The 16,426-nt window shown below is 32.3% G+C and overlaps 1 protein-coding gene and 1 long non-coding RNA gene across 6 annotated transcripts in view; one reads left to right on the forward strand and one right to left on the reverse strand.

Moving 5' to 3' along the window:
* LOC142327376 (uncharacterized) overlaps positions 1-576 on the forward strand; it is a 131,731-nt gene extending 131,155 nt beyond the window's left edge. For both annotated transcript variants that reach the window (XR_012756973.1, XR_012756974.1), the window contains one exon: positions 462-576. This is a non-coding gene — a long non-coding RNA (uncharacterized LOC142327376). The remainder of the gene's footprint in view (positions 1-461) is intronic.
* LOC142327375 (low-density lipoprotein receptor-like) overlaps positions 1-15,068 on the reverse strand; it is a 34,954-nt gene extending 19,886 nt beyond the window's left edge. For 2 of the 4 annotated variants that reach the window (XR_012756970.1, XM_075370375.1), the window contains exons 1-2: positions 14,965-15,068; positions 4,445-4,659 (exon numbers count right to left, since the gene is read on the reverse strand). Coding sequence is in view for 3 of the 4 variants with exons in the window: in XM_075370375.1 (XP_075226490.1) it covers positions 4,445-4,659; positions 14,965-15,019 (270 nt within the window). In the remaining variant the exon portion in view is untranslated. Of the gene's footprint in view, positions 1-416; positions 551-4,444; positions 4,660-14,964 lie in introns of those variants that run through there. The other 2 variants (XM_075370374.1, XM_075370376.1) reach the window with 2 other exon arrangements.
* Positions 15,069-16,426: the final 1,358 nt, after the last annotated feature.

A 16,426-nucleotide genomic window follows, 5' to 3' on the forward strand; every position in this document is an offset into this window, starting at 1 on the left:
GTGTAGAACATCAAATTATATAAGGCATTTAAACAGAAAGAGTAAAAATTTGAAATAATAATTATCATTATATGATGATATAATTTCTTACCTAAATTTTAAAAATGAAAAATATTAAAAACTGTTTCAAAGAACCATTTTTTGTAAATATTTATAAAAAGGTAAACATTTACTAGATAATATGTGTATCTCCACATAATGACTATAGAATACCAGATATTCTTTTATATAAAATCTTTTGATAAAATTGCCATTCTAAAATATAATGGTCAGTACTTTGCTTTTAGTCTGATGGGATTTTTTTGCTGTATTTTTACTGGGAACCATGTACAACATCTTTTGTGAACTGTTTCAAACAACTTGTAATTTTGGATTCAATAGGTTATTAGCATAGATCTTTCTTTATATTATATTACCTGTCTATTTTGTCCATTGAATGAAACTTTTTGTATGTTATCCAGTTTTACATCAACCCAGTAAACATCATGTGTTAACATATCAACAGTTAAATCACGAGGTGTACCAATACCAGATGTAACCATAGGTTGCCAGTGACTGCCATCAAGATATGCTTTACCGATACGTGGATATGACCATAATCAATCCAGTATAATAACCTAAAAACCATTGTTTAGTTTCATTAATAATTCATGCTTTTAATTCAAGTTATCTAATTCAAATACTTATAAAATATTACAGAACGAATAGATATATAAATCTAAATAAAAATTTCTAAACTGAATGCAAAAGCTTATATAATTTTTGTATGATAGATATGACCATTTTGTAAATATTTCATAAATAATTATCCAAAACACATTTCATGCAACTTGGACAAACTTTGAATTACTTATAAAAACGTTTATATGTATTTTAATATTTATTTTTATTACTATTTACGTGTACTAAAGCTGCACTTTTTGCAGTTGATAAAGGTTTATCATTTTTTTCGTCTCACATGAAATTTCAGTCAAAGTACCGGCTACCTCCAAACTTTCTTTGTCAAAGACAGACACTTCTCATGTTCTGAAAATCGATGATGGCATCCTTCCAGTTGTTAAATTTCTCACTACAAAGTTTACCTAAGGGTTGCATGCTAGATGCAACACCATTTCTTGGAGCAAAAAGTGCACAAAATTTACAAAAACTCCCTCCCTTAAATTCAGAATATGTAAGACACTTCCAGCAGTAAAGCCATTTAAACAAAAATCGCAGATTTCTCTTTCCTTTTGTTGGAAAAACAAACCCTGGATTTGGTTCCCAGATATTGCTCAAACATCCAGTTTCTTGTTCATTAGACAAGAAACACGTAAACACTAATATCATAAGTGTGTAGTCCACTGGAACTTGAAGATGTTGAAGCTTCCAGAACCAGAACAATACACTTATCACTTCTAAATGATTCAGCGAGCATGTTAACATTATTGAGTGATGTCAATGTACATTCAATACCAGCCAAGTTTACACAAGAGGGTGTGAAACTAGTTTTGAGAAGAATGTTTGCGACAGCATCGACATGTTGCGTCAGCGAAGAAATATTTGGCAATGTGAAATTTTCACTAACATTACAAGAATCACTACTGGCATGCCACTTTTCCTAAAAAATTGTAAAATTGAACTTTGAGGTCACTTAAATATATTAAAGAACACGGAACGATAATGTGAAGTTTCTATTTAAAAATATGAAGTGTGAAATGCACACAATGTTAAACAAACATTCCACAACAAAATTTGAACTCAAACTAATGAGTGAATACCATTTGACAATGCACAATATTTCATATATGCACTGCTGCCACTGCAGAGCTGTCCTAACAATATGTTTTACAAGTAAGTTTATATGGTGTCAGCCTAATTTTAATACAAGGTTGGTATTATAATCATACCTTCTTATTAATCTTCCCTCTCTTTGATGATCTTCCCTCTCTTTCAGTAGACCAGGAGGGGTATACGCTTTGACACCAACCATGCCAGTGACAGCACTGCCGCCTTTTCAGAATGCTGAATGACGGCTACTGTGTCATATGTTAAGTGATGTACTGTATGTGACGCAGCTCCAAGTACAGGGATTACATTATTAAAGAAGGAATGGGATCTTATGTTAATAGATTTTGTTACTCTGACAGTGAGAAATTAGAGAGAATGCAATGGATTTTTAAAAAGATGTTCCAATATATATGTGTAAGTTTATAGTATTTTTATTTTATATAGGCATAATATTGAAAAGTACTTGAACCTTCAAGGGGGCGGGTTCAAACCTGGTAACTCCCCCTTGTGTATTCCACTGACTGGGGCTGATCATGGGAGACTAAGCGCATATAGCTTCATACTCCCGGAATGATTCCCCTTTAGTTCATCCCTTGAAGTCCTTTTGGTGCTATCGTCTTTTAGCCTAACAGGAATACATCTTCCAGGAACCCTAATGTTTGGAGGAAGCAAAGCACTCTCCCTTCTGGAGGGAGTCACATGTGCTGGCTGATTACAACTGTTCCATTTACCGAACTACAACAACTAAAATATTAAAGAGTGCTAACAATGGCATCCAGATTCAATTAAAATTAATATTGGCGAATTGGATTTAAAATTCAACATAGAAATCAGAATGATTTCTATTGTACAAGACTCCATCCAATCAAGACTGATTGATTTGTATGCTATATTGTTAGCATCCAGATACCTTGTACATTTTTCTTGATTGGGCCTATAAGAAGCATCAGCCCTTGTTCATGTAGCTTTTTACATCTATGAGTCACCAGATAAGAATTTATTATTAATTAGAACCCAAGAAAATAATGTTGGTTGGATACAAAAACAATGAATCATTAGTGTTTAGATACACCTGATTCAACCAAGCCTCAAACTCCTACTAGAGAAGGATAGTCACGTAGCTCTATTTTCTTCTCTTCTATTTTCATGAAAACATTAGCTTGTTATCTAATTTGTAGCTATCTTTGGCATTCTTAGCAGTCAGTAGCCTTACTTTAATAGTGAAAATAAAAATGTATAAAAACCAAATTTATTCTTATTTTAAATTAACCAATGTAAAGAAAGTTACATATTTTTTTTTTTCATGAAAATATTGTCGCGTGTTTATGGTTCATCAAGGATAGAGTAACAATGTAAAATTTTTTGCAAATACAATTTATTATCCAAAAGACAAATAAATAATAATAAATAAATACCAAAATAAAGTCAAATTTACTACATATGTTATAATGACTGCTAGAAGCTAATATTGCATTAACAACTAGAAAACAATAGAAAAGTCTAAAGTTCATACCATTCACTTTCAGCAACCATTATTACTTTTACCCTTAATAAAAAAACTACCCTATATGAATGAATATAATACTGTCATTTTCATTTCTGTTACCAATAACACAACGAACAACTCCTGCGCACATTGGAATACTGTCAGTGTTATCACAACTGCACCGAATGTGGCCTCACAGTACTACTGATTCTATCTGCTGATCCCTGGCAGTATTTATATTCCCTGGCCTACAAAATCAGTACCTGACTCGTCCCTTTAATTGTTGTAGTGTAATAATTTTCATTGTCCGTGCCCTTACATTTTTCTATAAATTTTTTTCCCGATCTGGTAATTCTTCTGGTCGAACAAAAGCTTTTGGTGATGCCATTGTCTGTATTACAAGGAACAAATTGTTAAATGGACCTGCTATTCTAAGAAAAGAATCCCTTTTAGTTCCTTCTAGATTTTTCTTTTTCAATATTATTAATAGTACAATTTTTATTACCTTAGGTTAACAACACAGTGTACTGAGGTGGTGAAATGGATTAACTTGTCTTCCTTCCAGGAGGTAGAATGTTTGAGACTTGGCTGGACCAGTTATATTTTAACACTAATGACTTGTCAATACTGTCTTTTAGTGTACATCTGTTGCCAGATGTTAATTAACACACCTTTGCTTGGTGATCCATAAATATAACAAGTAAAATAATATTTATGACACAACCAAGGGATCCAGCTGCCTGTGAGCTTTGTATCAACAATGCAACATTAGATATTTAGAAAATTCCAGAATATCAGGCAAATAAATCAACCATTCAATAGAAGAATTTCAATTATTGTACTCAAATGCAATAAGACCATCTATGGTAAGAAACATGTACAAGAGATTTTTATCCAAATTGATCCATTGGTTCCTAGAACTAAGAACCAAAAATTTATTATTATGCATGAATAATTGTTTTTTTTTTTAATTTAATTGAAAAGATTTAGGGATGACAAAACTGCATAAACCATGCAAAATGTCAATACCAGAAATGTTTATGATTATATTACTCTTTCCTTTAAACAAAGCATGAAAAAGTTATATGGAAAATGTTACAACCTGAAGTAAACAAAATTAATTGAAAATGACAAATAAAAATAGTAACAATTTATAAACATCAATCTCAAAAATGAATAAAATATACTTACAACTGGTCTGATAGGTACACTAGTTGATTTTGGATCCAGATTTATAGCACGTATTTCAGTTCTAGTGGTGAATAACAAATATTCATCAACGTTTTCACATTTATGTCCAACATTATTTACTAACTGTCCGATAGCGCAATCACATTTGAATTGGAATGTACTTAATGAATAATCAGGTGGGAATGAAAAGCAGAGTTGATCACAACCTCCATTACCTATACAAAAATGAATAGTTATGTTAAAAGTTAGGTCATTTAATTATTATTTTTTGAGAGTTAAAACCTGTGAATAAAGAGAGTGGTGTTTCATTCTTCCAAAATAGAACTTAAACGAATATGAAATTCAGGATGAATGGTATTTATTACAGCATGATTAATTTTTAGAACGTTTAAAAGAATTTCTTTTAAAATAAATCTATTTTATACAGAATTCCCACAAAGAAATGGAGAAACTTAAGGACATGTTCTACTGGTGAAACTAATGAAAAAAGTTCATATAAACATAGGTTTGGAAATGCTTTGTTTTCGAGTTATGGCTAGCAAAAAATTTCACCCGGATTTCAACTCTTCTAATAAAGGTCCTACTGTAATTTCTGGAATCCAAATTAAGGAAAAATGTTGGTGGTTTTATATCTAATTTAAGCTGGGAAATAGGATACAATACTTCCCAGAACTGTAACTGCAAGTGTAAAAGTTTTCTGTCTATTTCCAAAGACAATTTAGTCTAACCACACTGACATGAAAATAAATATTCGCTGTTTTTACAATATTTTTATAAAATATGATTTTATCAGACGTTCAAAATTTACAGATTCTGGCTTTTTCTGTGGGTGACCTCAAACAATGAGTATGCATTTACAACACATATTCCAATTATCATATCGAAGGCTACCTTTCTGTACAATTAACTGAGCAGCACAGATAATGAGAAAATTCTGCCATTTGAAAATTACTGAAATTTGAAATTTCTGCTTTGAAAATTTTCAAAATTCTGAATTAAAATTTTTGCTTCATTAAAATTTGAGCAACAACTTCTATCGCTGGACCCATAATTTTCTTATACATCAAACTTTTGAGGATATTAATATTTGAAAATCCTGCCCCTTTGTTGTAAATAACAAATATACAACAAATTCAGGTTCACGATTTTTCATACTACCACCACGCTTAATTACATCAAATATTTCTTCTCCATGCTTTGTAGATGGTACTGGAAGGTTTGTTGTACGACCTTTTTTGCAGCCTTCCATTTCAAGGCTACCACATGTGTACAAATTTACAGTGCAAATACTTCGGTAATATCTGTACAACATAACTACCCTATTACTTCTCAGATTCCTGCAGTGTGTACATTCCTTAATTTTTCTGCCTGACCTACGCTATTATACTGGTTGTCTGCTGCTAATGTGTGACCAAAATTTAAATATGGTTCTATGAGTTTCTTAAATGTCTCCTTTCATAAGTGTCTCCTTACAAGCATATATATAATAGCTCAATGTATAGAAATCTTTGGCACATTTTATATATTTTAATTGAATTGACAAAAAATTATGCGTCTAAATTGTACGATGATGAATTTTGCAGTCTGTTCCCAGTTTTGTCATTTGTAGAACCCATCATTAGTGGAAGATAATTCACATGGGTCATTTTTTGTTCCAATAGTTTCTTAATTTGGTTACTGTGTGAAGGCCTATGAACAAAAAATTGCCTGTGGTATCAGCCAAATTTTAACACGAGCAAAAAAAATATCATAACTATAATACCACATAACTGAATTAAGTTATTTTATATAAGTTATAAAATTCATCAAGGATAATTTGTAATTTATTTCAACTTCATAAAGAAGGTAAAACTACATATATAATCTTTGTAGGAAAATTTCCCGGGTTAAGCAGCCTAACTGGTCCCTTGGATTACTTACTTTCATTTCATCATAACAAAGCCATTATTCAACCATATGGTCTAACGGGCTGAATAAGACTCAAAACCTACTGAACTAATTCACAGTTGAGGGATACAAATATCCTCAAAACTGCTACTGAATACTTCACTACTTAAAACACACACAAACTTAAAATTAACAAGAGTTGTTCTGTCATTAGTTTTGAATTATTTATTGACTCTGACATACATGTCTGGCTTACAATGAAATGACATTCAACTTGTGTATCAAATATACAGATGAACTAACTAGTATTATTTGTTCCACGAACAATGAAACAAATCTAAGAGGTGTAAGTTAATCGTGACCGATTATTTCGGAATACATACTCAGAAACTTTCAGTTTACCACTGAAATGTTAGGTTATGCACAATTTTTATTTATTTTTTATTAAAAAGACTCATTTCATTTGGGCTCCGAGTTTAATGAAGCAAATATCCTCAAGAGATTAGGATTAACTAGATTATGAAAAGTAAAATGCCTCATACTCATTACTGCAGCAGGCAGAAGAAAATGTTCATAGTTTGTCATGACGTTCACTGGTTTGTCTTTGATTGAACAGAGATGAAGATATTCTGTTTCGATCCTAAAGATGTGAAACCAACTAACTAGATAGTTTGCTTAGAGCAATGTTTAATTCTTGTTTGTAAATATTGCCTAAGCGAATTTACTACTTGATTTGGCCTAGCTGTTTCATTTAAAATTTTGTGCAAAAATTGTGGTACACAAACTGTTTTGTAATTTTGAGAGTAAAAATATTATAAAACTAGTGTTACAATTAGCATATACCCTGCATATTAATAGAAGAGTAGTAGCTCTGCAAGTAGAATGTTGTATGATTGGTTTAGCACCTCCTGAAATTATGGGTCCAGCCATAGAAAGTGTTTCTCAAATTTGAATGAAGCAGGCTGCTGCTGAAGCTATTGAAGAAGGTGGATACAATGAAATTTCTACTGCATTTGATGGAAAACGGGAGGTCATACTCAGTTTTTGTAGTGATATATTGAAAATGGTGTTGGGAGTCTGTCTATATATAAACTGTATATCTTGGGACTACATCCCCACGTCTCCGGGTGGGGACTACTAAGGAAGGGGTCACCAGAAAATTAAAAAATAACATTCTAGGAGTCGGAGCGTAGAATGTTAGAAGTTTGAAAAAGGTTGGTAGGCTAGAAAATTTAAAAAGGGAAATGGATAGGATAAATGTGGATGTAGTAGGAATTAGTGAGATTCAGTGGGAAGAGAAAGGCGACTTTTGGCCAGGTGATTTCAGAATAATTAACTCAGCTTCAAATAATGGGAAGGCAGGAGTAGGTTTCATAATGAACAAGAAGATAGGGAAGAGAGTAGAGTATTTCAAAACGCATTGCGATAGAATCATTGTAATAAGGATAAAATCAAAACCTAAGCCAACAACGATTGTTAACGTCTATATGCCTACAAGCGCCCATGATGATGATGAGGTAGTGAGTATACAAAGAGATTGATGAAGCAATTAAACACGTAAAAGGAGATGAAAATTTAATAATAGTTGGAGACTGGAATGCAAGCATTGGAAAAGGCAAAAAAGGAAATATAGTGGGTGAATACGGGCTAGGCAAAAGTAATGAAAGAGGGGACAGACTTATAGAGTTTTGCACGAAGTATAATTTAGTAATTGCCAACACCCAATTTAAAAATCATAATAGAAGAATATACACATGGAAAAAGCCAGGCGATACTGCAAGGTATCAGATAGATTATATCATGGTTAAGCAAATATTTAGAAATCAACTTATTGACTGCAAGACTTACCCTGGAGCAGACATTGATAGCGACCATAATTTGGTGATAATGAAATGTAGATTGGGGTTTAAAAGCCTGAAGAAAAGGTGTCAGATGAATCGGTGGAATTTAGAGAAGCTTGAGGAAGAGGAGGTAAACAAGATATTTGAGGAGGACTTCGCAAGAGGTCTGAGTAAAAAAGATAAGGTAGAAAATGAAGAAGAAGAATCAGAGAATGTTAAAAAGGAAATTCTTAAATCAGCAGAAGCGAACTTAGGTGGAACAAAGAGAACTGGTAGAAAACCTTGGATTTCAGACGATATATTGCAGCTGATGGATGAACGTACGAAATATAAGAATGCTAGTGATGAAGAAAGTAAAAGGAACTATCGACAATTAAGAAATGCTATAAACAGCAAGTGCAAACTAGCGAAAGAAGAATGGATTAAAGAAAAGCGTTCAGAAATGGAAAGAGAAATGAACATTGGTAAAATAGACGGAGCATACAGGAAAGTTAATGAAAATTTTGGGATACATAAATTAAAATCTAATAATGTGTTAAACAAAGATGGTAAACCAATATATAATACGAAAGATAAAGTCGATAGATGGGTGGAATATATTGAAGAGTTATACGGATGAAATGAATTAGAAAATGGTGTTATAGAGGAAGAAGAGGAAGTTGAGGAGGATGAAATGGGAGAAACATTACTGAGATCTGAATTTAAGAGAGCATTAAAAGATTTAAATGGCAGAAACGCTCCTGGAATAGACGGAATACCTGTAGAACTACTTCACAGTGCAGGTGAGGAAGCGATTGATAGATTATACAAACTGGTGTGTAATATTTATGAAAAAGGTGAAGTTCCGTCAGACTTCAAAAAAAGTGTTATAGTCATGATACCAAAGAAAGCAGGGGCGCAGATAAATGTGAAGAATACAGAACAATTAGTTTAGTTAGTCTAGTTTAGTTAGTCATGCATCAAAAATCTTAACTAGAATTCTATACAGAAGAATTGAGAGGAGAGTGGAAGAAGTGTTAGGAGAAGACCAATTTGGTTTCAGGAAAAGTATAGGGAAAAGGGAAGCAATTTTAGGCCTCAGATTAATAGTAGAAGGAAGATTAAAGAAAAACAAACCAACATACTTGGCGTTTATAGACCTAGAAAAGGCATCCGATAACGTAGACTGGAATAAAATGTTCAGCATTTTAAAAATATTGCTAACATGTACAGGAACCAAACAGCAACAGTAATAATTGAAGACCATAAGAAAGAAGCTGTAATAAGAAAGGGAGTCTGACAAGGATGTTCCCTATCCCCATTACTTTTTAATCTTTACATGGAACTAGCAGTTAATGACGTTAAAGAACAATTTAGATTCGGAGTAACAGTACAAGGTGAAAAGATAAAGATGCTACGATTTGCTGATGATATAGTAATTCTAGCCGAGAGTAAAAAGGATTTAGAAGAAACAATGAATGGCATAGATGAAGTCCTATGCAAGAACTATCGCATGAAAATAAACAAGAACAAAGCAAAAGTAATGAAATGTATTAGAAATAACAAAGATGGACCACTGAATGTGAAAATAGGAGGAGAAAAGATTATGAAGGTAGAAGAATTTTGTTATTTGGGAAGTAGAATTACTAAAGATGGACGAAGCAGGAACGATATAAAATGCCGAATAGCACAAGCGAAACGAGCCTTCAGTCAGAAATATAATTTGTTTACATCAAAAATTTATTTAAATGTCAGGAAAAAAATGTTGGAAGTATATGTTTGGAGTGTTGCTTTATATGGAAGTGAAGCTTGGACAATCGAAGTATCTGAGAAGAAAAAATTAGAAGCTTTTGAAATGCGGTGCTATAGGATAATTTTAAAAATCAGATGGGTGGATAAAGTGACAAATGAAGAGGTATTGCGGCAAATAGATGAAGAAAGAAGCATTTGGAAAAAATATAGTTAAAAGAAGAGAAAGAGTTATAGGCCACATACTAAGGCATCCTGGAATAGTCGCTATAACAGTGGAAGGACAGGTAGAAGGAAAAAATTGTTTAGGCAGGCCATGTTTGGAATATGTAAAACAAATTAAATAAAATAAAATAAGTAAAACAAATTGTTAGGGATGTAGGATGTAAGGGGTATACTGAGATTCCACTAGATAGGGAATCTTGGAGAGCTGCATCAAACCAGTCAAATGACTGAAGACAAAAAAAATCTTGGGACTGAAAAAATAGATCAACTGAGAATTGCACTTCGGTGTATGCGGTGTGCATTAGACTACTCTCTAGTGAAAGAAACTATAAAAGGAAATGTAAAAAGAGGCCTTTTTAATGAAGTGTTAGTAGACCTGAGTATGATGAAGGTCTTCATTTGAATTGTAAATTTAATAATGATATCATGCTTCACTCAAATCAGTAACAGATTTTTCAAATTACTGTAAATTTGCATTACCGTAAATTTAAGGTATCTTTTTCTCAAACTATTCCAGATAAACTGGATGAAATTTGTCACATAGCTCTTCCTGATCTATATGTTAAGACTTTCATAAAAAATCAGTAATAAATGTACCTTTTAAAAAACTTTCATGTTGAATATATCAAACTCAAAGACCAATTAGCACTACCTTGTAGAAAAAAGGCTGCTGAATCAACATTTTGTTTATTCGAAAGTTCTACCTAGTAAATGGAACTGAAAAATCACTAAATTGTTATGCTAAATAAGTGACCTGTTAACTTGTTAAATATTTCATATTTAAAAAATATCAATAAGTAATATTAAATAATCATAAAGCATATGATGTTTTAGCAAAATTCTTCATCAGGCCTAGTTTTATGAGTAGAGATGGTAAAAACATTTTTTGGCCAGTGTAACATTTTGTAAAGCCACTTTGGTGACCCGAGAATAAATCCCTTTTTTGACATAGTATTTGTTGAAACGTGCAAATTCCTGGGTTCACAACTCACAAATTAGGTCGCCTCAGTTCTGCTTGAGTAATGTTGAGGGTCAGTATTTGATTCTTCTGTAATGTAATTTCATTTTGTCATTTAGAACGTCATTTATTTATTTCACATCTGGTTCAATATGAAATGACATTCGTCTTAGGTATCAAATACAGGTCCAACAACTTATTTCTTAATTGTTCCGTGAATGATGAAAAAAATTTAAGTGGTTGTAATTTAAAAACGTTACACGATGGGTTCTATCATCAGGTTAGCGGATTTGAGGGTCATCTGTACCCTCACCTATACTTATGGATAAAGTATTATTTACTATTTTATACTATCTTGACCCAAATTGGGAATTTTTTCAAAATACTATCAAGTATTGTTTATGCTAGGTCATGTTGTTCAAAAGAAAAGGGTTAATATTTTATATTACATTAGGGTTAATGTTTACAGAGATAACAATAAACATGGCCGCCATTTTGTAATTTGCGAAGGTATTTAGAATCCTAATTTTTAAAAAGTTTTAACAAGACGTTTTCAAAATATTAATGTGATTTAACTAAATTGCAGACAGTGCTAGTCCGACACTCTCCTATTTATGGTGGATATGTAAATGGTATTTCTTAGAGTCATCGACAGTGAGAATGAAGGTGAAATTGCAACGTTTCTGCCACTTTTCCTAAGTATATATTTTGTTTAATTTTGCAAGTAGAATCTGAAAAATTATAGCCACCCCCAAAACACCAAGTATTTAGTGCAAATACATGATTCATTAAAAATTGCAGGTAGTAAAATAAGGCTTTGTTAAAACTCATCCAGACCTTTAGTATGTTAATTTCTATATTTATTATTTTATGCTTTCGCCCCATAAGCATGAAGCTTATATGTGGGATATGAAAATGGTATGTAACAGCGAATAAAAATTGACATGCCTAACCGGAATTCAAACCTTGGACCTACAACGGCTGAAATAATACCAATCATAAAGAATAAACTGATAGTCAAAAAGAATATCTGAGAGATAATATCAAGAACCAAATGAAAAACCAACAATCAAGTATAGAATCAATAAGGTCAGACCTTTCACAGAAACTAATATGGCCCGTATACGAAAAGAAGTCCTCAATATAGAAAAATTACACTACAACATAGTACCATGACCAGAAATCGTATGACAGACTCCTACCTACATTAAGACAAGGGGAGGAGGTATGGTGACTGGAATTGTAACAAGATGGGCGTCTTCCCCTACAGGGGTTGGGATGTAAATCTGTTTTATGATTTCTAGTTATTATCTCACTGCCAGAGTCAATTTTCTAATCATTCAGGAAACAATTTCACCAACTGTCTCCAAATAATGCAGTGCTGCAGGTAACCTTATTCCTATTGTCCTCTTATCCAGAAAAAAAATTAATTAAACGCTACAAATGAAGAAAAGAAATGATCAACCCACAAAGGTATTTCCTTACAAGGTCTGGATATTTTATCGTCTTAGCCAGGACTGTTTGTCATCTTCCCTTACAGGAATCCTAACAGTAAAAATGTTTTAACTTATTCCCACTATTCCTTCATTGCAGAACTTAAACAGAATCAAAATGGATTAAGTTAAATTTACTCTTTTTTACACATATGTTTTTCAAGATCAATTACATTTCTTCAGTCGATCAAAACCACTTTAGTAAAGTTTACAAAAAGTTAACATATAATATTCACTATTTCTACAAGGGGTATCTGATGTAGAGTTGTTGACACTGCTAACAGAACTTTCGAGGGGATAGAGTACTGTGACTGGACACCATAGGTAGCAAGAAGTTTGAAACCATCCATCTATAATCCCTCAAAAATGAGCTTTCTAAACGTTGATAAATAATATTATTTACCACCAACCATACAGTCGATCAAACAAATAGTTTTTATTTATTTCCTTAAGCTTACAGAATGTCTTCCTACTACAGCTACAAATGAGAAAATTTGAATATGAAAAATTCCAATTCTGACCAAGATAAAATTTCAAGAATTTTTTTCCTATTCCAAAATTGATTTTTAACACTAGCCCTCTGATTTTGAAAAAAAGCAAAAGTTTACTTTTGATACCTTCCTTATGTCATTCCACTTTTGAAATTTTACTTAACAAAAGAATATTTAATTCTAATTTAGTAAAGTTGAGTTTGTTTAGCTTAGGTTTTCCATCTCAACCCACTGGGTTGGTCTAATGGTGAACGAGTCTTCCCAAATCAGCTGATTTGGCAATTCCACAGTTCCAGCGATCAAGTCCTAGTAAAGGCAGTTACTTTTATAGGGATTTGAATACTAGACCGTGGATAGCAGTGTTGGTGGTCCAAAGTTAGGGTCTAATGGGTACAACATTAGGTATTTCTTCAGAGGATGAGATAAATGATTTGTAGCGTGTGTGAAAATGCCATACCTGACCGGGACGGACCTCTGTACAAAAGGTCAAAACGCTACCACTTTTGGTGGTAGGGTTTCAACTAACCACACATCTCAGGAATCGTAGAACTGAGACTGCATAAAATTACATTTCATTTACACTCATACATACATAATCTGAAGTAATACTTGAAAGGTAATTCCCAGATGCGACAAAATTTCAAGAATTATTTTCCTATTTTCCATAATTATGCGCGACAGTGTGAGCAATAACTTTCAGGTTAATTGAATATTCCCCAGGGCCCAGTTATTAAGAACCTATTCTATTTATAATTTGTTAATGACCTATTTCACATAAATTTTATGGTAAGAGAAAGCTAATATTTATTGCAGATGTTAAGAATAGTGATAGGTTGTAGATTGATCTGGAATGCGTTAAAAATCAAATATCTAATTTCTTCTTTATAATATGCTTCCAGGTTATTAGCTCCATTAACATACCAGTGTTGACTGTGCTCTTATACAACTACAATGCCAGTTTCAGTAATATCTTGGGTAAATTCTATTAAATACTAAGGGTTGATGGTAGATGAGGGTTGATGGTTGATAGTAGTTTATAAGAAATATTTGTTTACATATATTAAAAAATATTTTTTCTATGGATGTTTGACAAATCATTTCTCTAATTCATTCAAAATTAAACTATGGGTTGGATTGCATTGCTACAGATCAACATTTTGGCTCTCTTGATTTGATTATAATTTTACAAAATGCTAGTGTACTGGTAATGTGTGGTGCAAGTAGGTAAACATTCTTTCCCTTTATTTTCAGTAAATATCTGTATTTTGCATTGGATTTCTTTGTTTATAAGATCTTCTAACCTTTTTCAATGAAGTGGTAAAAACAGGGTGGTGATAGCTAAAGGGGAACGCTATTATATAACTAGGCAGACATGTGCTGTAAATGTTACTCTTCCAAGGCCTTATTGTGCACCGTTTCAAAAATCTTTAACACCTAAGTTCTTTAACTCCCTGCTAAGTAGTGTAAGAAGTACCTGTAACTTTAATTTAAATTTAACTTAAAAAGAATGGATTTCCTACTTTAGAGATGGAAGCACTGTATTCAATGGTGATTTAGTTTAAATGATAGAGTAGTCAATATTAAATATTATGATAATATACATGATTGGTGTAAATATTGTGTTCTGTAGGTATCTGTGTGGGGGGAGTACTGGAAGAGATAACTGAAGAAATCTGGGTGTGCAAGAAGATAGTTTTTATTCTTTTTTTCTCTAAATACAATGTGATAACCCTACCTACGATCAAGCTTTTGGTTTGTAGGTAAAATATTCTTATATACAACTACAGTAATATCAAAAACAGTGGGTTAAACTTATCGACATATTAATATGATTAAATGTGTGTATGTTAAATTAGAAAAACATTGTTTGAAATTTGGCATAACCTACAAATGTTACCTGAACTTAAAAATAAACCAGCACTTCCTTCTATATTAGCACGTGCTTTTTTCATATCTTCCTGGACGAGTTGCAGTTTTTAAACTAAATATTTGGTGTTTGAGGACTTTTTGTAGTTAACAAAATAAGCAAAATAACAAGCGAACGATAAACTCAAACTATCACTAAACATTCACATCCAGTGCTCACTTGAAGCTGCAATAATAATTCTAGCTGCAAATTCAAAAAATGAAATATTAATTCTTTTTAACGTAAAATAGCTCTCTGGAAGTCAGTATTAGAAATTATAAAAATATTGTATATTATTCAGAGATAATACTAAAATACGCGCAAGATAATCTTTCGGAGGAATAAAAATCAGTAACTGTGATACCAAAGCTGTAATTTAGGTATATCTGAAAAATTATACTTAAATTTGGAAAAAAAAATTAAATTAAAATTAAAATAAGTTACTAAATTTGCCACCACTAAACATACCATTAAACTACTATCAATTACGAAGCATAAGATAAATTTGGAAAGATACATTGGCAATACCTAACGGTGGTTAAAATTAAATTATTCAAAAATAAACTTCCTCTGAATTATTTGCAGTACCAAAAATATTAAATAAAACGATTGTTCAAAAAAAACAACTAACAATTCTTTAATATAGGTTAATTAAAGAGCGTGTGAATGATAATTTTGTATATAGTATAATTTTTTGAAACGTGTGTATATATATAACCTATGACTCCTGGTAAAATGATTCCAACTTGGGGTCATACATCTAAATTGGTTCAATTTTTCAGCTGCTACTGTGGAACAAACATACATGGATCCTATATAAATTACACTCCTATTAACCCTATTAACCCACTGTGTTGGTCTAGTGGTTAACGCGTCTTCCCAAATCAGCTGATTTGGAAGTCGAGAGTTACAGCATTCAAGTCCTAGTAAAGCCAGTTATTTTTACATGGATTTGAATACTAGATCGTGGATACCGGTGTTCTTTGGTGGTTGGGTTTCAATTAACCACACATCTCACGAATGGTCGAACTGAGATTGTACAAGACTACACTTCATTTACACGCATACATATCATCCTCTGAAGAATTATCTAAACGGTAGTTACCGGAGGCTAAACAGAAAAAAAAAAGAAGAGGATGATATATATTAGTGTAGTCTTGTATGGTCTCAGTTCAACCATTTCAAAGCTGTGTGGTTAATTGAAACCCAACCACCAAAGAACACTGGTATCCATGATCAAGTATTCAAGCCGTATAAAAGTAACTGCATTTACTAGTTTCAGTGTTGGAACTCTTAACTTCCAAACTAGCTAATTTTGGAAGACACATTTACCACTAGACTAACCCGGTGATTTAAGCTCCAGTAAGTCTATAGCCTCCTTCCTGCACCCTTAATAAAAATCAGAGTATTGCTGTGTTATAGCTTTGTTTTTCCAAAACACTATCTGCCTTCT

This window comes from Lycorma delicatula, chromosome 7 (assembly GCF_047948215.1).
Source record: "Lycorma delicatula isolate Av1 chromosome 7, ASM4794821v1, whole genome shotgun sequence".
NCBI lineage: Eukaryota > Metazoa > Arthropoda > Insecta > Hemiptera > Fulgoridae > Lycorma > Lycorma delicatula.